Source organism: Crinia signifera, chromosome 9 (assembly GCF_055691185.1).
Source record: "Crinia signifera chromosome 9, ASM5569118v1, whole genome shotgun sequence".
Lineage (NCBI taxonomy): Eukaryota > Metazoa > Chordata > Amphibia > Anura > Myobatrachidae > Crinia > Crinia signifera.
The window spans coordinates 30,785,310-30,808,941 of NC_139225.1; the positions used below are offsets into that span (position 1 = coordinate 30,785,310).

Sequence of the window (23,632 nt, forward strand, 5' to 3'; positions counted from 1 at the left end):
GGAAGCAGCGCTTAGAGCTGGCGCGGCTCCAAGCGCTGCCTCCTCCATAGTGTGAATGGGAAATGATTCACCCGTTTAACCCGCTCACACCGCCAAGCAACACGGCAACGAACCGGTAATACCAGTTCGTATTACCGTGTTGCTACCAGTTTAAGGGACACGGTAACCCCTTTCACATTGCACTAAAACGGCTTGTACCCGATAATTAGTTACAATGTGAAAGGGGTATAATATACTTGTACCGCAGAACACATTTCGGTCTCTCTCCATGGTGCTGAACATTTATATTCCTCAATTAAGCATTGTCATAGATACTTGAGTTATTGACTTCCTTGGAAAGCCATCCTAGTCCAGGTCTCCCAGTCACACGCTACTGATTAGATTTTCTATCACTTAATAATCTGGATAGACATGGTCTGGAACAGGCGTTATGGTTTGGGGTATAGATTTGCTGATGAGTTGCTTCTGCTTTATTTCTGAGTATCACTATCAATCTCAGGGCATTATGTATCATGTTCTAGGTCTGGGTTAAGGCTGGTTATGCCTGTCTCCCTAGAGAGGCTCATATTACTGGATTATATATCCTTTGTTTTCAGGCAGCATGGATTTTCTTCATCGGAAACTCATTTTATTTTTGTTGTGTTGTAGAATGAGTCTTGCCGCAGGCTTGTAACTACTGTAGCAGCGTAAGGAACTATCATTATCTTTTTTGTTCTGTTTGCTCCGTCTCTTTCATCCAACATAAAGCAGCCTTCCAGGAAGTACGACACACAATGATATCATTTGGTTATAATAATTTACAGGTGACATAGGGCAACGCACGCCGTAAACATCATTTATATAATGTTTTGTGGCTGCGTTAGCCAATTTGTCATATTTACTGAATAGAAGAGAGTTGTACAGTAACTATTCTTAGCCAGCCAGAAATGCAGAGGTTGGCATCCCGTATCTCTGCAGCCTGCTCTGGGAATACAGCAAGCAATTTGCTTTGCCCACCTATTCCGTGTACATGCTGGGTAAAATAAAGGCATGCACAGTGGATAGTACAGCTGTCGCTAGAGACATCCTTTATCTCTATGGAAAATGAAATTGCTGTATTCTTTTACGAACAAGAGATCATAAAATAGTGGCTATGATAGGAAGAGGTAATTCATCAAAGGATAAAGGCATTTTGTACGACGCCATTACGTCATGCTCTGGTTTAGGGATGGCCATCGATGACTCATAATTACTGTATCAATGGTTTATGGCCATATCGAATGTTTTCGCCATCGATGGGGAGAACTAAATGGTTTCCCATTGATGGCACGGCATAATTGAATGTTAATTTTTTTTTTACAAGATGCCTGGACACAACAAAGCTCCGCCTTCAAATGCACACAAAGCTCCACCCCTGGATTATGGTTGGCCAAGGGATGACCACCAGTTTATGACATCATTGATGGTTTTATATTGCATAGTTGGTAACCATCGATGGCCACTTGCCATATCTCTATCGATGATAACCACACAGTTGGCCACCCCTCCTCTAGTTTCACCAAGGAGGGCAGTGTATAATTCACTAATTTGGATATTCAAGGAATGTCCCCACAGCCCGATTCCCCCCCCCCCCCAACCCAGCCCCTCGCTAGTACCTAAACATGACCCTCCCTCAGCCTAATGCTAAACTGCCCACGCATGCTTATGATTGGGATGTTGGCAGTTGGGATTCTGGGGTCGGTCTTCTGGACACTAGTTGGGATGCTGGTGTCGGCATTCGGATTGCCTGCATCCCAACCACCGGGATTGTAACTATGGGTGAGATTTAATAGGATGAGAGATTCAGAAAGTGAGAGATTTGGTAAGAAATCTCCAGTTTTTTTAAAGCGGCAATCAAAACTAGTTTGATTTTGCAGTTTAAATGATTGCCGCTTTAAAAAAACCCTGGAGATTTCTTACCAAATCTCTCACTTTCTGAATCTCTCATCCTATTAAATCTCACCCTAGATCTCTTCTTTGGAGCCCAGGAAGTCTCCCTCTAATTCAAGATTCCAGGACATTCCAGTAGAGTAGGGAAATATTAATTGTAGTTCATCCTTGCTTCTGGAGTGAATTGGACACACAAGCAGATTTTGCTGATAAATGATATGTGGCATGCCTATATTCTCTGTGTGTGACTGTGGGTATATCTGCAAAAAAAAAGAAACATTTTTTGAAACTTTTTCCAGGAAAATATGGAAAAGTCACAGTCAAACACTGAATATAGACATGCTGAAAATCACTTTACTCAGCAAACGCTGCTTGTGTGTCCTGTACACTCTGGTTTGCAAATAAGACAAATTTAATGGAAAAAGACACAAAATAGGTGCCGGGTGTTATCGAATGGCTGCTTAGCATGAAATGAGGCTAGATGTACAAGAACCCATCTGTAGAAGAGCATCTAAATTAAGTTATTGGACATCCCAGTTACTAATAGACTACCATATGCTTCAGACAAACTGGTCTATAATTTAAAGGTTTTTTTTTTTGTCTTTCTCTGGATTAAATATTTACCTAACAATAGAGAACAATAATTTGATGGCAAACAATACAAAGTAATGCATTTATTAGTCACCACTGTAAGATGATGTAATAGATTTACCCAATTGGAGCGTCAGTGATCCTTCACATTCCCTGTGGCTTTAGTCATTCTCACCAGGATCTCTATTCCCACTAATACATCTCACTGCTGTAATAACTGTAATATTGCTTGCTTGTAGAGGTAAATTTACTGACACGTGACATGTTAGAAGTGAGAGATTCTACTTATCATTTATCTAGTACCTTCTAGAGCAGCCATGGGAAACCTTCGGCCCTCCTGCTGTTGTTGAACTACACATCCCAGCATGCCCTGCTACAGGTTTGCTATTTGGCCGTGCTGAAACTGTTGCAGGGCATGCTGGGATATGTAGTTCAACAACAGATGGAGGGCTGAAGGTTCCCCATCCCTGTTCTAGAGGATAAAAGCTAGAATCTGCAATTAGCAAAATCTCTCACTTCTAATAATTCACACTTTAGTAAATTCCCTGTAGACATTATATAATGGCGTTTTTTTCCACTTTCTTGCTAACTTTCTCAGTCTCTCCAATTTGTAACCCGTCTTTCTCTCCCTTCTCTTTCTTTTGCATTCACTTAATGGAACCTGCAGATGAATTTCCAGCCAGTAAGTCACACTGCTTAGACACGCTTCTTTCTGTTCTGAGTACGAAACAATCTGTGGAAGAGTCCGTGTAGAAGGGACTAGACTGTAACTATTATAATGCCTGTCTATTATGGAGTTTAGTTTATGTAAGGGTGGGAGGTGGTGGTTGGTGGAAGGAAGGGGGGGGGGGGGGTGGAGTGTGCGGTGGCTGAGCCCCTCAGTCTGGCTGCGTGCTGATTTAATCAGCAGCAATTAGATTCAGCAGCTGCTGAGGATCTTATATATAGATCAGTCAGCTGTATCAGATTGGCAGTGATATTATTAGTATGCTGCTATGTTGTCACTGAGTCTAGTAAGCTGCATGTACCATACACACTAGCAATTATTTCCTGCATTATATTACTCAGGGTCAGGGGCGGATTGGCCTACCGGGAAACCGGGCTGTTTCCCGGTGGGCCGGCATGTTTTTAAATGTAACAGGCCGTTTACTTCCTTTACAGGGCCGGCCGCGGCATCTACGTGCATTTTCCCCTTATCAAAGATGGCCGCGGCCGGCCTCGACTGCTGCCACAATAAAAATGGCCGCGGGAGGGCTGGTGCGCATGCGCGCGCGCGCGCACGCAGCCGCTCCCGGGGTCCTGCTCAAAACAGCCCGCCCTCGCACCTTTACAGGGCCGGCCGCGGCATCTACATCATGCATTTTGCCCTGAAGAACAATGGCCGCGGCCGGCCTCAAACTCTGCCATAGTAAAAATGGCCGCGGGAGGGCTGGTGCGCATGCGCGCGCGCGCACGCAGCCGCTCCCGTGGTCCAGACATGCTTCCTGCACTGGCTCTCTGCCCACCCACGTGATACAGCAATCCGCAGGATTACTGCTGGGCTGGAGCGGCGGAGCCTGAAACCAATGGGCGGCAGCGGCAGCCAGGACTGAGCAGAGCAGCAGCACTACCCACCCACCCAGCACAGCAGCACCCAGGTTAAACTAGCACCTAAGGGCGCACACTTGCAGAATTTATATGTTTATATATATATATCTATATATATTGCACAAGTAAATGTATGTCACTTTTTTATGCATTTACCTTTCACGGTGTGTGGCATATGTATAATGGGCATCACGGTGTGTGGCATATGTATAAAGGGCATCACGGTGTGGGGCATATGTGTAATGGGCATCACGGTGTGTGGCATATGTATAATGGCATCACGGTGTGTGGCATATGTATAATGGCATCACGGTGTGTGGCATATGTATAATGGGCATCACGGTGTGCGGCATATGTATAATGGGCATCACGGTGTGTGGCATATGTATAATGGCATCACGGTGTGTGGCATATGTATAATGGGCATCACGGTGTGTGGCATATGTATAACGGGCATCACGGTGTGTGGCATATGTATAACGGGCATCACGGTGTGTGGCATATGTATAACGGGCATCACGGTGTGTGGCATATGTATAACGGTCATCACGGTGTGTGGCATATGTATAAAGGGCATCACGGTGTGTGGCATATGTATAACGGGCATCACGGTGTGTGGCATATGTATAACGGGCATCACGGTGTGTGGCATATGTATAACGGTCATCACGGTGTGTGGCATATGTATAAAGGGCATCACGGTGTGTGGCATATGTATAACGGGCATCACGGTGTGTGGCATATGTATAACGGGCATCACGGTGTGTGGCATATGTATAACGGGCATCACGGTGTGTTGCATATGTATAAAGGGCATCACGGTGTGTTGCATATGTATAAAGGGCATCACGGTGTGTGGCATATGTATAACGGGCATCATGTTGTGTGGCATATGTATAATGGGCATTATGGTGTGTGGCATATGTATAATGGGCATCACGGTGTGTTGCATATGTATAAAGGGCATCACGGAGTGGGCCATATGTATAATGGGCATCACGGTGTGGGCCATATGTATAATGGGCATCACGGTGTGTGCCATATGTATAATGGGCATCACGGTGTGTGCCATATGTATAATGGGCATCACGGTGTGTGCCATATGTATAATGGGCATCACGGTGTGTGCCATATGTATAATGGGCATCACGGTGTGTGCCATATGTATAATGGGCATCACGGTGTGTGGCATATGTATAAAGGGCATCACGGTGTGTGGCATATGTATAATGGGCATCACGGTGTGTGGCATATGTGTAATGGGCATCACGGTGTGTGGCATATGTATAATGGGCATCACTGTCTCCCCTCCCTGCATCCTCCACCACTTTGTGACTACCCTCCCTGCATCCTCTGCCACTCTGCATTCCCCCTCCTACCCTGCATCCTGTGCCACCATGCCCCCCCTCACACTCTGCGTCCTGTGCCAACCTGTGTAAATCCTCACTCCATTCATTCTCAGCCACTCTGCATCTCCCCTCCCAGCATTCTACACCCCCCTCCCCCCCCCCCCCCTCCCAACATCCTCTTCCACCCTGCCACTCTACTGTGTTGGGAGACCCCCTGTCACCCCCCCCTTCTATCTCCCCAGCCCCACAGGCTGCAGAATAAACGCTGTACGCATGCACCTTTTCTGTAGCCTGAGGGGCTGGGGACATAGCCAGCAGCTCAGAGAGCCACTAGCCATGCCCTCACAGCGGCAAAAATCGGGCGTGGCCTTGTTGGAATAGGCCACACCCCCATATTGGTAGGCCACACCCCCCCAAAAAATCGGGCGCGCCTCCGGCGCGCAACAACACTCCACGCCCCATTGGGGCTGCTTCAAAATATTTCCCGGGCTGGTTTTAATTCCCAATCCGCCCCTGCTCAGGGTAGGGATAGACATTGACCATGGATGATTTAAAATCATTGATGGTTTATGGTAGATGTAGAATAGTTTTGCCATCGATGTGGGGGAGAACCAGATGGTTTCCCTACATCGATGTCATAGCATAAGCATAGAACATAGGTTTTTTTCTTAGCCAAGGGGCCAGGACATGGAGCCTAGCTCCGCCCCTGATACCCATAAAGCCCCGCCTTCAGGTTCTTATTGGCCCACGGCCCAGTCAGTCCAATAAAAGGGATGGCCATCACCTCTTCTCATTTTTAGAAGCTTTAGAAAACTAACTTCTAGATAGAACATCAGGGCACAGGCAATGTCTTCACACAGCCCGAGCAGGAGAAAAGGCATAGAATCAATAGGTCGACAGTGTCTAGATCGACCACCATTGGTTGACACACAAAAAAGTCGACATGATCAAAAGGTCGACATGAAAAAGGTTTACATGAAAAATGACGACATGAGTTTTTCATGTTTTTTTTTAAACCAACTTTTTCATATTGCAGTGGGCATAGAGGGAGAATATATTAGTGCGCTGAGCACAGCGAGGCACCGTGCCCGAAGCATGGCAAGTGCAGCGAGGGGACGTGGTACACTAATATGGCGTCCATGTCAACATTTGTCAACAAAGACACTAAAAAATCTTGAAAAACTCATGTTGACCTTTCCCTACATTGACCTTATGCTTGTGTCGTCCTTTTGACCTCATTGACCTAATGCACATCGACCTGTTTCATGTGTCGTCCTATAGCCTGTCGACCAATACTGGTTGGCCTATTGATTATCGGCCTAGACACCGTCAACCTAACAATCCACACCCAGAAGTATAGCTCATATCTCACTGGTAATACCAGTCTTTGTGGGCCAGATGTACCAAGCTTCAAAAAGTGATAAAATGGAGAGTGATAAACAGGCAGCCAATCAGCTCCTACCTGTCATTTTTCAAACCCAGCCTGTAACATGACAGGTAGGAGCTGATTGGCTGGTTGTTTATCACTCTCTACTTTATCACTTTTTGAAGCTTGGTACATCTGGCCCTGAGGGAGGAAACATTGCCATCCAATGATTATTCATACATATATAAATTAAACTAGTAACCAATCAGATTCTGTCTATCATTTTCTAAGACACAATCTAATTGGATGGTACGGGCATGTGGGTATTTTGCATGCCAGGAAATCTGCTATTTGATACAGAAAGTCTGTTAAGTAACTTTGTGTCTTTCTCGTTTTAGCACAATTGTTTCCTCCCGCTTTTACTAAGCAGCCAAAACTGCGGTACGTGGTGTACCCCAACGATGACCTCTCACTCAAGTGTGAAGCAAAAGAGAATTCCAAGGCTTGGTAAGTTCACAAAGTCGACAATGCTCACTACCGCCCATTAAAGTGGACGACGCTCACTACCGACATTACAGGGGAAATAGAAATGACATTTTATTACAAATTGCTTCAATGAGCCAGATGTAATGCAAATGAGAACGCGGGGGAACAGAACTAAAAATAAAGCAGGCAAAATACACAGGAAAAAATATCACCGACCCAAATCTAACTCTGTCTCTGCATGTTACATCTGCCACCCTGCAGTGCAGCATGGTTTTGTCCAGTTTTGTGAATCAGGCCCAATGTACTGTGTATAAGGCTCCTAGGGAATTATGTTGTTGTTGTTTATCTATACCTTAACTTAACTCTTAAGCCTAGAAATAACTGGACAAACCTTAACTGAAATAAGACACGGACACCAACTGCGTAAGGTTAAAGGTCATGAATATTTATTTAAATGGTATGACCCCTATTTGTATAAGGGATGGCAAAGAAAGCACTTGAGACCAGCCCCAGTTCCGGGTGTTGCCATGGTAACGACCGTAGCGTCCCAATCTAGCAACACCCCTTCACGTGGGGTACAGCCCGCGCTGTGACGGACATACCGCCCCCTTCTATTGCATGACGCGGACCTTCCAGGAAGTGTCCGACGCCCCCAGCCGGAGCATGGGGACTCGCCCGCCTTCTTGGCAAAGGGGGGGGCAATACCGCACAGTGACCACCTGACACCCCACCTGACTGCTGGTCGAGAGCGCCTTCTCGCCGATTGGTTAAACTAAAACTATGGCATGCTAGCCGAATTTGGTGAAATGGCGTCAGGCCAGATAGCACGTGGAAAAAAGAAAAGGGTAGGGAGGGTGGGAATCCAGACTCAAAGAGGCCTCACTTCCTGGCTGCAATCCCAGATATACCCCTCTCTGAGCTGACGCCCCCCTGTGCCCTGATTGGTGGTTCCACCTACTGCTCTCTGCTATTACCCACGGCTATGCACTGCTGTTGATGTTACACTGCTTATGGACCACAAATTCCCAGTATCTTAAATTCCCTCTGACCTATGCGGCCCTCGCTCTATCTAAATACTGTATACTCACTTTTGTCATTGGACAGGGTGTTAGCATTGCTTTCAGCACTTGATAGCGGACAGCTCCGGTCAGTCTGACTGTGTTCAGTGGGACAGCACTCCTCTGTTCATAGGACCTTATTCTGTCCCCTTCGCTCCCCTGCGCGTTCACACACAGAGGAATGATGGTTTGCGGCTGTGCATGAACATGTGCAGCCACTCGGCGCGAGCAGGCATGGGGAATTGCTTGTTCAGCAGATGTCAGCTGCCTGCCCGCTTCCTGTACAGAGAGTCCACAGATCTAAGACACCATAGAGTCTTAGATCTGCAAGCGCTTGCAAAATCCCAACCATCGGATGGTTTTGTCCCCGCACACAAGGCTGCGAATATATGTTTATACAAAACATCCATCCATGTGTGTGGGGATATTCGACATGCAAGCTGGGCCGGGCATATGTGCAGGTGGCGCATACTTTGACACACAAACTGTGAATTCTATTCACATTGCTTTTAAACAATAGGTACTATAGTATGTAACTGTATGTGGTTTGTCATGTCTCTGATACCCATTTCAGACCAGCTGAGACCCAGGATTTTCTCTTCTGCAATATTCTGGGTTTTTGATTGCGAAACCCCCCCCCCCCCCCCCCATTTCAGTCATACAGTAAGATGTTTTTTCCAGTTTTTAAGGCATTGTCATCATGAGGGGGCATTTTGCAGGCAGGCATGCAAAGGTGCGGGCATGCCTAAATGGACCGGGTTGCTTTTCAATCATAAATCATTTACATTCCATGTATCATAACATTTATATGACAATACCATACCAGTTTTCCTTTTCAAAGCTTTTTGTTCAAGTAGTCAAAAATGTGTGAAAGTCTTTACTTCTATATCTTGTAAACAAGGCTCTTCACCCTATACCCTCTGGCATACTTCTCTGCACTGTATTCTGTGTTCCTCTCATGTGTGGCATCTGTGCCTCAGCTATCACTGATGATATCAGCAGGCATCATGTGACCCTTCCTGGCCAATTAAAACAGTTTTCAAGCAGCCAGAGGGCAAATTCTCAGGTCGCACCATTCACACTTAACCCGGGTCAGCAACCTAGGAAGAAAGTCCTGGGAAAAACCCAGGTCAATTGCAAGGTCGGGGACCCGGGAACACAGTCCTGGGCTGGTGCCGTTCAGACATAATAAAATCCCTGATTGATGTGCGTTCATGTGCAAAAACCTGGAGTTTTGGAGCATATCTGAAAGGGGTAGAACAAGCTGATAATATTGAGAATATTCTGTTATTTTTTGTTAGAAAAAAATTATATTTTATATATGTACAGTATATATTTCACAATTGTGTAAAATATATAATCAGCTAGTGCCTCTCTGTGGGGTAGATTTATCAACATGTGTATAACGTTCTTTATTGATGCGGTTTCGCTTCACCACTTTATCGTGGTGAAGCTGCCCTGCCTTTTGGCTGAATGTATTATACCTTATGTTTTCGTTATGGGAGTGCGTTATCCCCACCCGACGGGGATACACTGTCTACTCTAACGGATGTGCTCCTCCCCGGCTGTCGCCGGTTTCCCTGACACGCGATGTGTCACGGCACATGCGCAGTTTTCCATGTTTGGTGCCGCTTGTTGGTCTCCGGCGTCTTCAAATTAAAACTGCGCATGCGCTGGGTAATGTTCGCAGGGGATGCTGTATACCCGACGCATGCGCAGTTTTAATTTGAAGACGCCGGAGACCAACAAGCGGCGCCAAAATCACAAACAGACCCGCAGCACCAGAAAATGATGGCAATATAAACAGAGGAGCCAGCGGGAAGCTTCATAAATAAGGAATGAGCCTGGAGCTCTGGAGCAATTAACAAATGCACGTTCACCCTCCACCCCCATAATAAGAAGCCAGGTGTGTAATCAGCAGCACCTGTGATTTCCTGATATAAGTGTTTCCAGAGCAGAGTACAAATGCTCTTGATGGTGAATTAGCTGTCCAAGCTATAGGCCAGGCGTGGGCTATGGTAGAGACCGCTGGAGCATTTGAAAGAGTCTGTTTATGCTGGATTACCTGTATGATGCTGCCTGTAACTATGCTTGCCTATGGAGTTTATCTGGTATGCTGTGACCTGCTTTATATAATAAAGATCATCTGAAGTCTTCATCTGAATTCCCTTGTATGTGACAATATCTATTTTATTGTATTGTAATGAAGTTCAATAATGCCAAAAGGAATAAGTGAAAACATTGGGACATATATGAAGCACCGATTTTATTTTGTATCTCGTGCAGGTATTCCTGGGAAAAGGATGGCGTGCCGTTTGAACCAAACGATACCCGAGTAACGCAAGAAAAGTTTACAGGGAATATATATGTTTCCAATTCCAACGGAAACATGAAGGATTTCCAGGGCAAATACCGCTGCTTCGCCACCAACGAGCTGGGCACCGCCATGTCTAACGAGATCCACGTCATCATTGAAAGTAGGTGTACCAAACAACGCAACGCGTATACCGTCCTTTCTGATAGACGCAGGCTACGCTTCTAAATGGGGCGCGCCGCGAACATGTAGAGCGCACTTACTCTAAATGGGTTAATTCAGATCTGCCCCACTGTCAGGAAAATCTGCAATGCAAAAGGTTTTAATTAACGTTTCCATAATCACAAAAGCAGAAGACATTATTAAAAGTAGAGTATTCTTATGAAAGGGTTATATGACCTTCACAGGACGCATACGGCAGCCTCCTCGTACTCTGATACCTACTCTGGCTGTGCGCTGTTACCATGGAGACAGTTTCCACAGTAACCATGGTGCAGATGATGTAAAATGGGAATTTAAAGTTTAAACACCAGGGGTACACATCTCTTCTATTAATCTAAGACATGCATACTGTAGGCGTGGAATGTAAATTGTGTATACAGTAGGTATGGTCATTGCAAAACTACTGTGGATTGTTAAATGCTCTTTTCTGCCAAATACGCCATGTGTAACAGCTGCCTTTGTAAAATCAATGAAAGGCAATGGCGCAAAGAGAATATCCAGTTTTTTTTTTTAACCATTTTGTACTAATAAACTCATCTCAGTATTAATTACTATCGGACACGATGTGAAAAAGAGCCATCAATTTTTAACATAGGAGGATGACTTTCTGCTCGTTTGTACCTGAATTTTGGGGGGGTGATCCAGACAAACTCATTTGTGGAGGAATTCGCAGTTGGGACCGATGGATCTGCGCATGCTTATTGGCCAATACACGTATGTGCAGACCCGATGTGTGAACGCCTTCGGCGACTATCAAAGTCACCGAGGCGTTCGCACAGAGGGGGGCGGGCAGAGAGCTGGTGCATGGGAATGTCCAAAGATTCCAGGGCATATCCACAAAAACGGAGGGGGCGCTCCAAAAAAATGCATGATGTCAGAGCCCGTCCCATTTTCTAACATGACCGAAGCAAATAAAAATCAATCTACGGGTAAAAAAATCATTCAATGGTCGGCGACCATTGGTTAGCGAATGGGTCTGAATCAGACCCTCAGTGTGAAGACACTATTATATGTGTCAAAGAGTGGAGAGAAACAAAGTAGCAGCCAATCAACTCCTAACTGTCATTTTTTCCAACAAAGGGTGGGATCTACCAATCAGCCTAAGCTGCATTTTAGATCCGATCACCAAAAGAGGGAGGACAGAGCAAGTAGACTCATTGGGGTAAATTTACTAAGATGGGAGTTGCCCATAGCAACCAATCACATTCTATCTATTATCTTCTAGAAGGTGCTAAATAAGAAGTAGAATCTGATTGGTTGCTATGGGCAACATCCCATCTAGTAGATTGACCCCATTGCTGGCTGCACAGAGGATTCTTGCAGTGTTTTCCTGACCTGTACTTACGTCACCACAGCTGAATGCAGCACAGCTATGTTCTGTCCCTGGGTGACAAACACAATAATATGCTGAACATTGTTGTCTCAGATCACTGACGTTCTCTGAGCTGGGGCGAGATGAGGGAATGAATAGGGAGGTCAGGTACAATAGGAGGGAAAGAGAGGAAGAAGGAGCGTTCTTCTATGGGAATAGGTTTACATGGTAACCAATCGCGTAATATGGATGGTCACAGTGCACACTGTATGTAATAATAATGTAAATGTGCATACACCAGTAAGATGTGCACAAATGTGGAGAAATGTCGGTTGTATTGTACTGTACATTGGTAACCTAGGGCCAGATGCACTAAGCTTCAAAAGTGATAAAATGGAGAGTGATAAATCAGCTGTCAGTTGTCAGAGGCTGTGTTTGAAAAATGTCAGGCAGGAGCTGATTGGCTGGCTGTTTATCACTCTCCATTTTATCACTATTGAAGCTTAGTGCATCTGGCCCCAGGTAATTAGTTTAAGTCCATGTAAGTACAGTAATGCAGGTAACGGGCCCAACGGCATAGCTATACATTTTGCTCACCCCTTCTCCCCCTGAACATTTATTATTATTATTTTACATATATGCTTGTTGCCTGGGGATACATGCTTGTTGCCTGGGGTTACATGCTTGTTGGCAGTAGCTAAGGTTGCCATACACACGCAGATTTATCTTCAGATCTGGCTGGTTGGAACAAAAACATGGTTATGGATGAGAGCAAATGACAGTTGACCATTTGCTTGGAAATGCTGGAAAACTGTCACTCATCCATAACCAAGTTTTTGTTCTAACCAGCCAGATCTGAAGATAAATCTTACTAGTGTATGGGCACCTTTAGTCTCATTGCCAAGGGTTTTATTTCTCATTGCCAGGGGTTACATGCTCAATGCCAGGAGTTTCTTAATTGTTACCAGGGGTTTCATGCTTGTTTCCAGGGTATACCTGCTTGTTGCCAGGGGTTACATCCATGTACGCAGGCATGCAAGCGTTCCTGGAATTCGGCACTTCTGGGTTTCGCTAGAAGCTCTGTGTTTCCCTGATAGATGTTATAGGTCCAGTAGGACCTCTAGCATTAGGCTCCTCTAAGGCGGCAGCCATTTTTGGAGGGACTTTTCAGAAGATTCCATGCACAGCACCAGCTCCCCTAAGTCACTGCTTGTACTTCTGTGGTACTGTTACACCACTAAATGGACCAACGGTAGGAACAGCTCTCTGGGATGTATCTGGCATTAGGACGAGATACATGTGTGGGCTAGGAAGCCTCTCACCAACAGATGAAGGATGAAATTTACTAAGAGGCGAAATACACTTCACAGGTCATGTTCCTATGGGCAACCAATCACATCCTGTCTACTATCCTCTAGAGGGTGGTAAATAAATAAGAAGTTGATTCTGATTGGTTGCCCATAGCAACATGACCTGTCAAGTGTATTTCACATCTTAGTAAATTTCACCTGAAGTTTCCAATTACCGTTACCTGGTTGCATTACTAATCACAACTACTTATACCAGTTACCTGTTTATCAATGTATAGCAAATATTATATGTGTCATTCATTTTTGGGGCAGGAAGCTTGTGCTGTTATGGGGACCGATACACAACCAGCAACAATAAGGTCCAATAGTCTAACTCTTACAGCAGCCCCCTCCAATAATCACCTAAAAGCACCCCACTTCAGTAATTACCTCACAGATGCCCCCCCTTTTAATACTTACCTCACAGAACCCCCACTTCATTAATGACAGCACTCTCCCAGGGCCAGATGTACTAAGCTTCAAAAGTGATAAAATGGAGAGTGATAAACAACCAACCAATCAGCTCCTGCCTGACATTTTTCAAACACAGTCTGTGACATGGCAGGTAGGAGCTGATTGGCTGGCTGTTTATCACTCTCCATTTTATCATTTTTCAAGCTTAGTACATGCGCTCTGCGCCATAACCTAAACACCGTCCACTGACCCCATCCTCCTGCGTCCTAGAACGGGTGCTCTCAGGCCCCGCCATTACTGGTAATGCCACACAGAGATGTTCTGCAGACTGTCATGAATCATAGAGTAGAACGGATCCACGTTTCATGCTATTTACAGAGCGCACATCACAGTGCTGGACTACAACTCCCAGCAGCATCTGAGCTGTGATAACAGCTATGCTGTTCTAGATGCCTGGCTGTCGTGGTGATATTGGTGGCACGCCATACAGTACATAAACACAAGAGCTGACCATCGGTTTTATGGTGTACAATGCACAAGTGAGACAAGTGATGGTTCTAGCACTGGCATAACCTGATTTTAATAATACACTTTAAAAAAACTCCATCGATTTTTTTTTTTTTTTTTTTTTTTTAAAGATTCACTCATTAAAAAAATGTTGCTTCAGGGACCCTCTGGGATTGGGGGCCTTGAAGATAAAGCTTCATTAGTTTTCCAGTAGATCTGCCCCTATGACTCCAGGAGGTGATCTATTATTTACTCGTTTGCATGATTACTATTATGTACTGTGATTGTACAGTCCTGCGACGATCCATATTGTACAGTACTGCGACGATCCATATTGTACAGTACTGCGATGATCCATATTGTACAGTACTGCAATGATCCATATTGTACAGTACTGCGACGATCCATATTGTACAGTACTGCGACGATCCATATTGTACAGTACTGTGACGATCCATATTGTACAGTACTGCGACGATCCACATTACATGGTTTGTCAAGGGAACCTATTGCTACACAAGAGCGCTCATTCTTCCTTTTCTGCGGGGGTCTGTGATGGGGGAAGGGAGGATGGTGGATGGTAATATCTAAGGAGAGCCCAGGGGGCTGATTCAGACCTGTTCGCAAGGCTGAAAATTTGCATGGCGAGCGTTTATCGGTCTATTACCGTGAATCTGCGGCTGTACGAGGTCCGTTCTGTACACGCGCAGTAAGGGGCTTGCGATGATGTCCATAGTTCAGCACTGCTCCTGACAGGCAGCAATGTTAGGGGGGGGGGGCACCTCCTTTTTCTAGGACAGAAGAGCCAAGGACCTCCCACAGCAATATCAGTAATTGCCACTCCCACAGCTGAACCCTAACCTGCTCCTGCTAGAGCATTACCCTAACCTGCCTAACACTAACCCCCTGCCCCCCCCCCCCCCCCCCCCCCCGCAGCCTAATCTATTTTGCTGATTTTGAGTAAACTTAACCCTTTCCTTCCAATTTATCATGGTCTTTTCCCAAGTTCTAAGTGCATGGATCCATCAATGACACAGGAGTCCCAATTCATTATGCATCTCCACCTAGCGCAAATAGTCCCTATATATAATCAGCATCATTTGCAGGTAATGTATAGTGGTTCCCCAAAGACTCACACTCCAGTATAATAATGTATATCCTGAATAATCTAGTGATGGATAGTAATGGACTCGTTCCATTGGAGCGTAATGTGTGTGTATTTATAAACCGTATATACATAAACGGCAGTAAATAGAGTCACGGAGAGAGGAGCAGCCAGTGGGAACTCTTCCTTTGTACTTCTATGAAGCATTTGCAGGAAAGTAATTTGTTTCCTGGAGGTTTAATTAATGAGATGAAAAATTAGTAATCCTTGTTCTGTAATCCCAATGCACAGGGGAAGCCTCCTTGTTATCGGCCTGTAATCACAGATTAGCCTTTACCAGCCACTGCCACCACTTTGTCCTGACTGTTGGAAGTGTTCGAGGGGCTCTGAATGTGAAGTGTTAAATGGTTCTAAATAATTGGCCCCCAGGGTCCTAAGGCACTCACTTACTGAGTCTGTGACACTTTTGTTAACTGTCCCTTTAAACCTTCTACCGGATGGGGAGTGTCATGGGTGCAGATCACTTTACCTTAAACTCTAAAATAAATAAAGACACTTAGGGGGTTATTCTGGCGAATTTGCAGCCTTGCGAGTCCACCAAACCCCGCCCGGCGAACGACCGCCCCCCCCGCCGCCCCCTCAAAGTGCAGCTTCGCCCAAACAGCATAAACATCCATTCGCATGGCTCGGGTAACAGCCCACATCTTTCAATGGTCACCGACCATCGAATGATGTTTAGCGTGCACGCATATATAAGTGACTTTTCAGTTACTTACATTTGCGTGCACGCTGGTGCGGATATGGGCGGGCAGCTGACATCCGGTGATGTCAGCTACCCGCCCCCCACACCCGTGTCACTGCCTCATTACAATGAGAACGGCCAGCATGCTCATGGGAACGCCCATGGAACGCTGGGCGTTCCCATATGGTAATGGGGCAGCCCGGCGCCCCTGCCCATCTCCGCCCCCCACACGTCGCCATGGGTGCGTGCACCCGGCGAACTGAAAGGTCGCCGTGGGTGCACGCACCATACGCCTGCACATGCGCAGATACCCGCCTGCGCATGCGCAGACGCGCAACATCGGTACTGCATGCGAATGTACGCAGTACCGATGATATCTGAATAAGGCCCTTAGGCAGAGGACTTTATCTATTTATTTAAATACAAATTATTATTTAGATCGTTAAGAATTTACGGTGGCAAAGAAAGAACGGCCAGGAATCAGCCCAACTACAACCAACAACACAAACACTAGCGGCCAAATGTAATAAGGTGTTAGAACATGGGTCCTCAAACTGTGGCCCTCCAGATGTTGGGAAACTACAAATCCCAGCATGCCTTGCCACAGTTTTGCTATAAGGGAGTGTTAAAACTGTCCCAAGGCATGCTGGGATTTGTAGTTTCACAACATCTGGAGGGCCGCAGTTTGAGGACCCATGTGTTAGAATCAGCAACGGAGAGATCCGTTCACAAGGACCTTTCACACGGACCGCTCCTTCGCACGGGGACCGACGTCTGGTGTATGCGCATGTACAGCCGCATTTCTGCGCATGTGCATACGTCAGGTGCGTGCATCCGAGAGTTCGCCGGGTGCACGCACCCAGGACAGCGGACAGGGGGCGGGAACGTAAGGTGGCACAATAAGCGCTGGGCGTCGGGGGCTAGCAGCAGACATCACCAGAAGAGAGAGTTAGATGTGGGTGTTATATTGTTTCTGTGCCGGGTAAATACTGGCTGCTTTAGTTTTACACTGCAGTATAGATAACAATTTGAAGTACAAACCCCACCCAAATCTAACTCTCTCTGCACATGTTACATCAGCCCCACCCGCAGTGCATATGGTTTTGTCCATGAGAGAATGAATTTGCCTTGTGAGTGAACCAGAATAATCCCCTCCTTCTGTTCGTCCATCTCTGCAGTACAGTGACGCTTCCCTATAGTGATGTTACTATGGATACATATACGTTATACTTCTGGTGCTGCCTATGTCAGGACACCTACGACATTTTCCCTTTCCAGTCTGCCCCTCTATGAAGCGGACAGATTTACATTCTCTGAGTGCTCCAGATCAGAATACATTCCTATATTCTTTGTATTAGTTAAATCAATTGTATGCGTCATGGGTCAATGAGCCTACATCTGGTGTAATTACTGTATGGGATTTATTTGCATATTGATATCATTCTATGACAGGGGGCTGTATACCGGGGCACTGCCAGACATTTACATGCAGATCGTGTAACAAGGAGAAACATGATATTTTGTACGTGTTCACAGAGCGTAGGAGGAAAGAAGAGGGAGCAAACCCTGATACATATACAGCTCAATGTATAGATTATTAGAGAAGTCGTATTGTAATGTGTTACAGTTTAATCACATATGCATTTATGTGAGTATTCAGACTTGATCGCGCAGCTGCGAGTTAGCACAGCGGCCGCTTATAGACACACAGCTCATGCAGTGCTTCGCAGTAACCATGCGCAAGGCTGTCCTGCAACTTTTTCAAAATGCATGCGGTTTGCAAGGTGATTGACAGAAAGTGGGCGTCTGGGGGTGGAAACCGGCCGTATTGTGGGAGTGCTAAGAAATACACAGGTGTGCCTAGGGAACCACTGGGAGTGTCCAGGGAAATGCTAGGCGTGCATGAGTATTACAGGGGAAGGTGTGTGACGTTAGCTCCAGGCCAGATATGCCATCGCACCACGGAGTAAGTCCAGGGCTATGCGGTGCCTGCGATGACTGTGCCCAGTGTAGCAATCATTAGATGGTGAGTCTGTTACCACGGGTTTTGGACATAATTCGCAAGGCGGGATTTCACTGTAGCAGGGTGGCAGTTTAGCTGAACGCTGGCCGCTGCGAATTCCAGTCCATGTGATCAGGTCTGAATGACGTAGGAATCAGAAGACAACTGACAGTGATCATATAAATCCTATAGGAGTAGATGGATTGGACACATTAAGATTTGCGGTAATTTGGTTAATAATAATATAATTTGGTTAATAATATAATATGGGGTACTCTTTACCTAGAACGGCGCCCGTCGCGGGCATCGCGGGTACATTTATGCCTGCCCGCGACGCGACCGACGCGATGCCCGCGATTTTCCCATTGAAAACCATGTTAAACCTGAAAAATCGCGTCGGTCGCGTCGCGGCCGGCCATAAATGTACCCGCGATGCCCGCGACGCGATGCTCCCGATTTCCCATAGGAAGCAATGTTAAAAGCCGCGATGGACCCGATTTTAGTGTTAAATGCCTCAATCCACCCGATTTGGCCATAGAAATCAATGTTAAATGGGCCACAGAGCCCATTAACCCTTAAATGTCCCCCAAAATTTTTTACGCCACCACACCATCCACGCCAACCCGAAGCGTGGCGAGCGCAGCGAGCCCGCGAGGGGCGGCGGTACGCGTCCTCCGACCTTTTCATGCCCTACTATCCACGTCGGCGTGGAGTTGAGAATAGAATAGTGTGGCGAGCGCAGCGAGCCACCGAGCCCGAAGCGTGGCGAGCGCAGCGAGCCCCGCGAGGGGACGCGGATACCTTCACAGGTAAGCGCGTCCCCTCGCGGGCTTCACAGGTGTCCGTGGCCACGCGGACACCTGTGAAGCCCGCGAGGGGACGCGTATAACTGTGAAGGTAAACCGCGTCCCCTCGCGGGGCTCGCTGCGCTCGCCACGCTTCGGGCTCGGTGGCTCGCTGCGCTCGCCACACTATTCTATTCTCAACTCCACGCCGACGTGGATAGTAGGGCATGAAAAGGTCGTAGGACGCGTACCGCCGCCCCTCGCGGGCTCGCTGCGCTCGCCACGCTTCGGGTTGGCGTGGATCGTGGGGTGGCGTACAAAAATTGGGGGGACATTTAAGGGTTAATTGGGGCTATTTGGGCTCTGTAGCCCATTTAACATTGATTCCTATGGGAAAATCGCGGGCATTGAGGCATTTAACGCTAAAATCGCGGTCAATCAGGCTTTTTAACATTGTTCTCTATGGGAAAATCGCGGTAATCGCGGGTACCCGATTTTGATGTACCCGCGATTTACCCGCGATGCCCGCGATTACCGCGATTTTACCCGCGATGCCCGCGATTTCAATCGTGGGCGCCGTTCTAGGTAAAGAGTACCTAATATGGTTAATAATTATATAATATGGTTAATTATAATGTGATATGGTTAATATTAATATTTTATTCTGTTCTCACGTAGCCATGCCTAAGTGGCTGAAAGAGAAGATAGAACCTGTGGAGGCGGAGGAGGGAGATTCTGTGATCTTGCCTTGCAGCCCCCCCAAAAGCTCAGTTCCCCCACGAATCTTCTGGATGAACAGCAGTGAGTACAACCTTGGGGTTCCTTATTATCTCATTATAAAATTTGCAACATTTGGGCTGATCTGGTACCCCATCTGAACAGTTGTTTCCCTGGATTTTTAGGGGTAAATGTACCAAAGGCATACTGTATCTCCCGACTTTGGTAGCTTCCAAATCGGGATCTGCCATTCCGAAGGCGTGGCTGCTCCAAAAAGAGGCGGGGCAGAGGGCCTCGGGTGGGGCCTTGTGTAAAGGGGTGTGGCCTTGTGCCACTTCCGTGACTCTGTTGGGTTTAAGATATTTCAGGATAGTAAACATCATAGGTCCCAGACAAAGTAGACAAAAGTAGATTTTACGCAAATAATATATGGGTGTGGTATAGCTTATAGACAATTTCCAGGTTGACAGTCAATAGGCCATCACCAAAAGGTTGACATTGACATTGACAAGGATTACTAGGTTGACATTGACTAGGTTGACATTGACTAGGTTGATATTGACTAGGACAGTGGTGGCCAACCTGTGGCTCTTGAGCCTCATGCGGCTCTCCCCCTTGTAAAGTGCGGCTCCTGCTCCCACTGCTGCCCGCAGCCCACCGTCCCTTCCCAGTCCCCCCTGCCGGTTCCCTGAATCCCTTCTCCTTCTGAGAGGAGGAGAGCGTGCATCGCGCATCTCTCCTACCCCTTACTGTGCATCCTTGTGACTGGGCCGTCCGCCAATCAGAGCTTGTGGGCCAGCAGCCAATCAGGAGCCGGCCAGTGAGCTTTGATTGGTGGGCGGCCCAGTCACAGGGAAGTGAGGGGGAAGGAGACGCGTGGTGTGCTGTGCTCTCCTCCCATCAGTGACATGACAGGAGGACTGCAGGGGGACACCAGACTGTCCTCTCCCCGCCTGGCAGTAGCAGCAACAACGGTGAGTGCTGCTGCTGGGAAATTTGCACTGTGGGGGCATAGCAGTTTGTGGCACTGTGGGGGCATACCAGCTCTCTGGCACCATAGGGGCATAGCAGTTTGTGGTACTGTGGGGGCATAGCAGTTTGTGGCAACGTGGGGGCATAGCAGTTTTTTGGCACTGTGGGGGCATACCCGGCACCGTGGGGGGCATATGTGCATCTGGCACTATTGGGGGCAAATGTATATATGGCACTGCACTATTGGAGGCATATTTGTATCACACCCACCCAAGGGGTCAAAATAGACTACGCCCCTTTTTTTGGCGCATGCGCCTTCGGCGCGCGCATATTGTCGGCTCTTTAGCTTGACTACCGATATTTTTTGGCTCTTTACCTCTGACCGGTTGGCCACCCCTGGACTAGGATGACTAGGTTGATATTGACTAGGTTGATATTGACTAGGTTGACTACAGATGGAGCCGTCCTCACCTAGCCGGGCCTCGGCATGCCATTCGCTGAGGCCACCAGTGAATGTGGCGCGTGTGCTTTTGAGATGCTTGCATGCCCTATTCTCGGCAATGGACGCGTGATCATGTGACATGTTCGCGCACCCACGCGTGCCAGCGCGCCAGCCACCAGAAATGTATCGCTGGAGCAGGAGATGTGGACGGCTTCATCTGTAGGTTGACTAGGTTGATATTGACAAGCTGTCTAGATTGACATTGACTAGGCTGTCTAGGTTGACATTGACTAGGATGAGTAGGTTGACACTGTTTGGATTCCAGAGTTCTTGCTCCCAAGGCCAAGTGTTGGGAGCTCCTACAATGGCCACCAGCACTTTCATAGTAATTAGACTGATCTTCATGTGTTTCCAATCTCACACCATTTCTCCCTCTGCTATTTAGCACTATTGCACATACACCAGGATAACCGAGTGACCATGGGAATGAATGGGAACCTTTACTTCTCCAATGTGATGGTAACGGACCACCACCCTGACTACATCTGCCACGCTCAGTTCCTCGGAGCCCGAACTATTGTCCAAAAGGAACCAATCGAACTTAAAGTGAAGCAGAGTAAGTGGCAGAGGTGTAGCGGTTCCAGGTGTCTTATCAGATCTAAGTCTACAGCTTTATGTGCTGAGCGGCCGGTACTGGCACCAAGTGTGGATTCATCTCCAAGTAATGGTGATGTTTTATGGGATCCTAATTCTACTTTCCTTCTTACAGCTAACTCCATGAAGTACCGTAAGCCTAAAATGATTATGCCAATAGGAAGTTCTAGCAGTTACTTGGCTCTCAAGGGAACCTCTTTGCAGCTGGAGTGCATCGCCCAGGGGCTGTAAGTACATCTGGCCACTACTGCGTATCCATCCGCCTCTGAATAAGGCCCTCTATCCACATCCCCTCGCTCACTCAGCTCTCCTACTGTGTAATTGCATTCTCCCGTTATCGCTTACAACTTTTCTATGTCTCTCCCACCAGCCCTACTCCAGATACCGAGTGGATCGCTCTAACCGGCGCTATGGACCCAAATCGCTTTCATTTTGATGAATATAAAAAGACCCTTCGCATTGAGTCAGTGCTAGAAGAGGATGACGGGGAGTATGAGTGCATAGCCAAGAACACGGAAGGAGAAGTGAGACACAAGTACACAGTCACAGTGGAGTGTGAGTCCTGCAACTGTCACCCAGACAGGAAGTATTGGGGTAGGGGGCCGGCGGCAGGGGAACGCCCAACGTTTTATGGGCTTCACCATGAAAACACTGCGCGTTCCCGTGGGAATATAGGCGGGTTGATACCTGCTCTGATAGGCGACTGACGTCACATGACATCAGCCCCCGCCCCTTTTAAGCCACATCCGGCGGCAATAAAAGTCAGTTCAGACTTTCAGGAGAAAGATCAAATGATGGTCGGCAACCATCAACGGATTTCTCTTCCCTTCGGCCGAATGCAAGGGGATATGGGGGGGGAGGGGGTGGCGCTGGCGGCGGGGCGGAGCTGGCCTGTTCGCTAGGCTGCGAGTATACGCAGCACAGGTCAGAATCAGGCCCACGGTCTGTTACATGGCAGCTAAGAGCTGATGTGCTATAACTTTATCTCTCTTTTTTTTACATGTTGCACTACATTTGGAACAAAGTAGCATGAAATAAACATGCACTGTAACCATAGCAACTAAATTAATATTTTCTTTGATTTGCGCTATAGGCAAGACTGGTTAGAATAATGCTGCTTTCAGTAACAAGAATGTGTATGTATAATGCTGCTTTCACATTGCAAAACCTGCTTAGACCCTGTATTTAAAACATTTCTTAAAACGTGTCAGAGAAAGTTAAACCCCTTTCACATCGCATGTTGCAAACGGTATATTGCAGTTTAATTACCATTTTTGCACCTATCACATTGAACCCGTTTCACCCATAGAAAATAGGTGGGGTGTTTGGTGCAACCCCCCCTCAACACCCCCCAAAATAAAATGTAATATATGTTGCATGTACTGTATGCAGCTGGTCCCACTCCGTGCATATGTAATGAGCGAGACCCAGCGCAGCTCATTACATATGCAGGGGGCCGGGACCCGCTCATTAAATATTCACTGCACTGGGTCCCGCTCATTAGATATGCACAGAGCGGTACCAGCTCAGTGGTCACTGCTGCCTGGGTCCTAAATACTGTCTCAGACCCATTCAAACTACACAAAAAAATTGGGTCTGAACTGTGAAGGATCCTTCTTTTTAACCGTTTTGAATTACCGGTTTTCTTGAACCGGTAATTTAAAACGGGTGCTTTCACACTGCAGCTATAACCTTTTTGAAACGGTTAAAAATCAGCAAATTTCCGGGTTATAGCTGCGGTGTGAAAGGG

The 23,632-nt window shown here is 46.9% G+C and overlaps 1 protein-coding gene across 3 annotated transcripts in view; it reads left to right on the top strand.

The window, feature by feature from the left end:
• Positions 1-23,632, top strand: part of L1CAM (L1 cell adhesion molecule) — a 178,442-nt gene that overhangs the window by 105,628 nt on the left and 49,182 nt on the right. For 2 of the 3 annotated variants that reach the window (XR_014460618.1, XM_083158679.1), the window contains exons 3-9: positions 3,167-3,181; positions 7,200-7,308; positions 10,632-10,822; positions 19,776-19,898; positions 21,674-21,844; positions 21,998-22,109; positions 22,253-22,437. Coding sequence is in view for 2 of the 3 variants with exons in the window: in XM_083158679.1 (XP_083014805.1) it covers positions 3,167-3,181; positions 7,200-7,308; positions 10,632-10,822; positions 19,776-19,898; positions 21,674-21,844; positions 21,998-22,109; positions 22,253-22,437 (906 nt within the window). In the remaining variant the exon portion in view is untranslated. The remainder of the gene's footprint in view (positions 1-3,166; positions 3,182-7,199; positions 7,309-10,631; positions 10,823-19,775; positions 19,899-21,673; positions 21,845-21,997; positions 22,110-22,252; positions 22,438-23,632) is intronic. The other variant, XM_083158680.1, reaches the window with a different exon arrangement.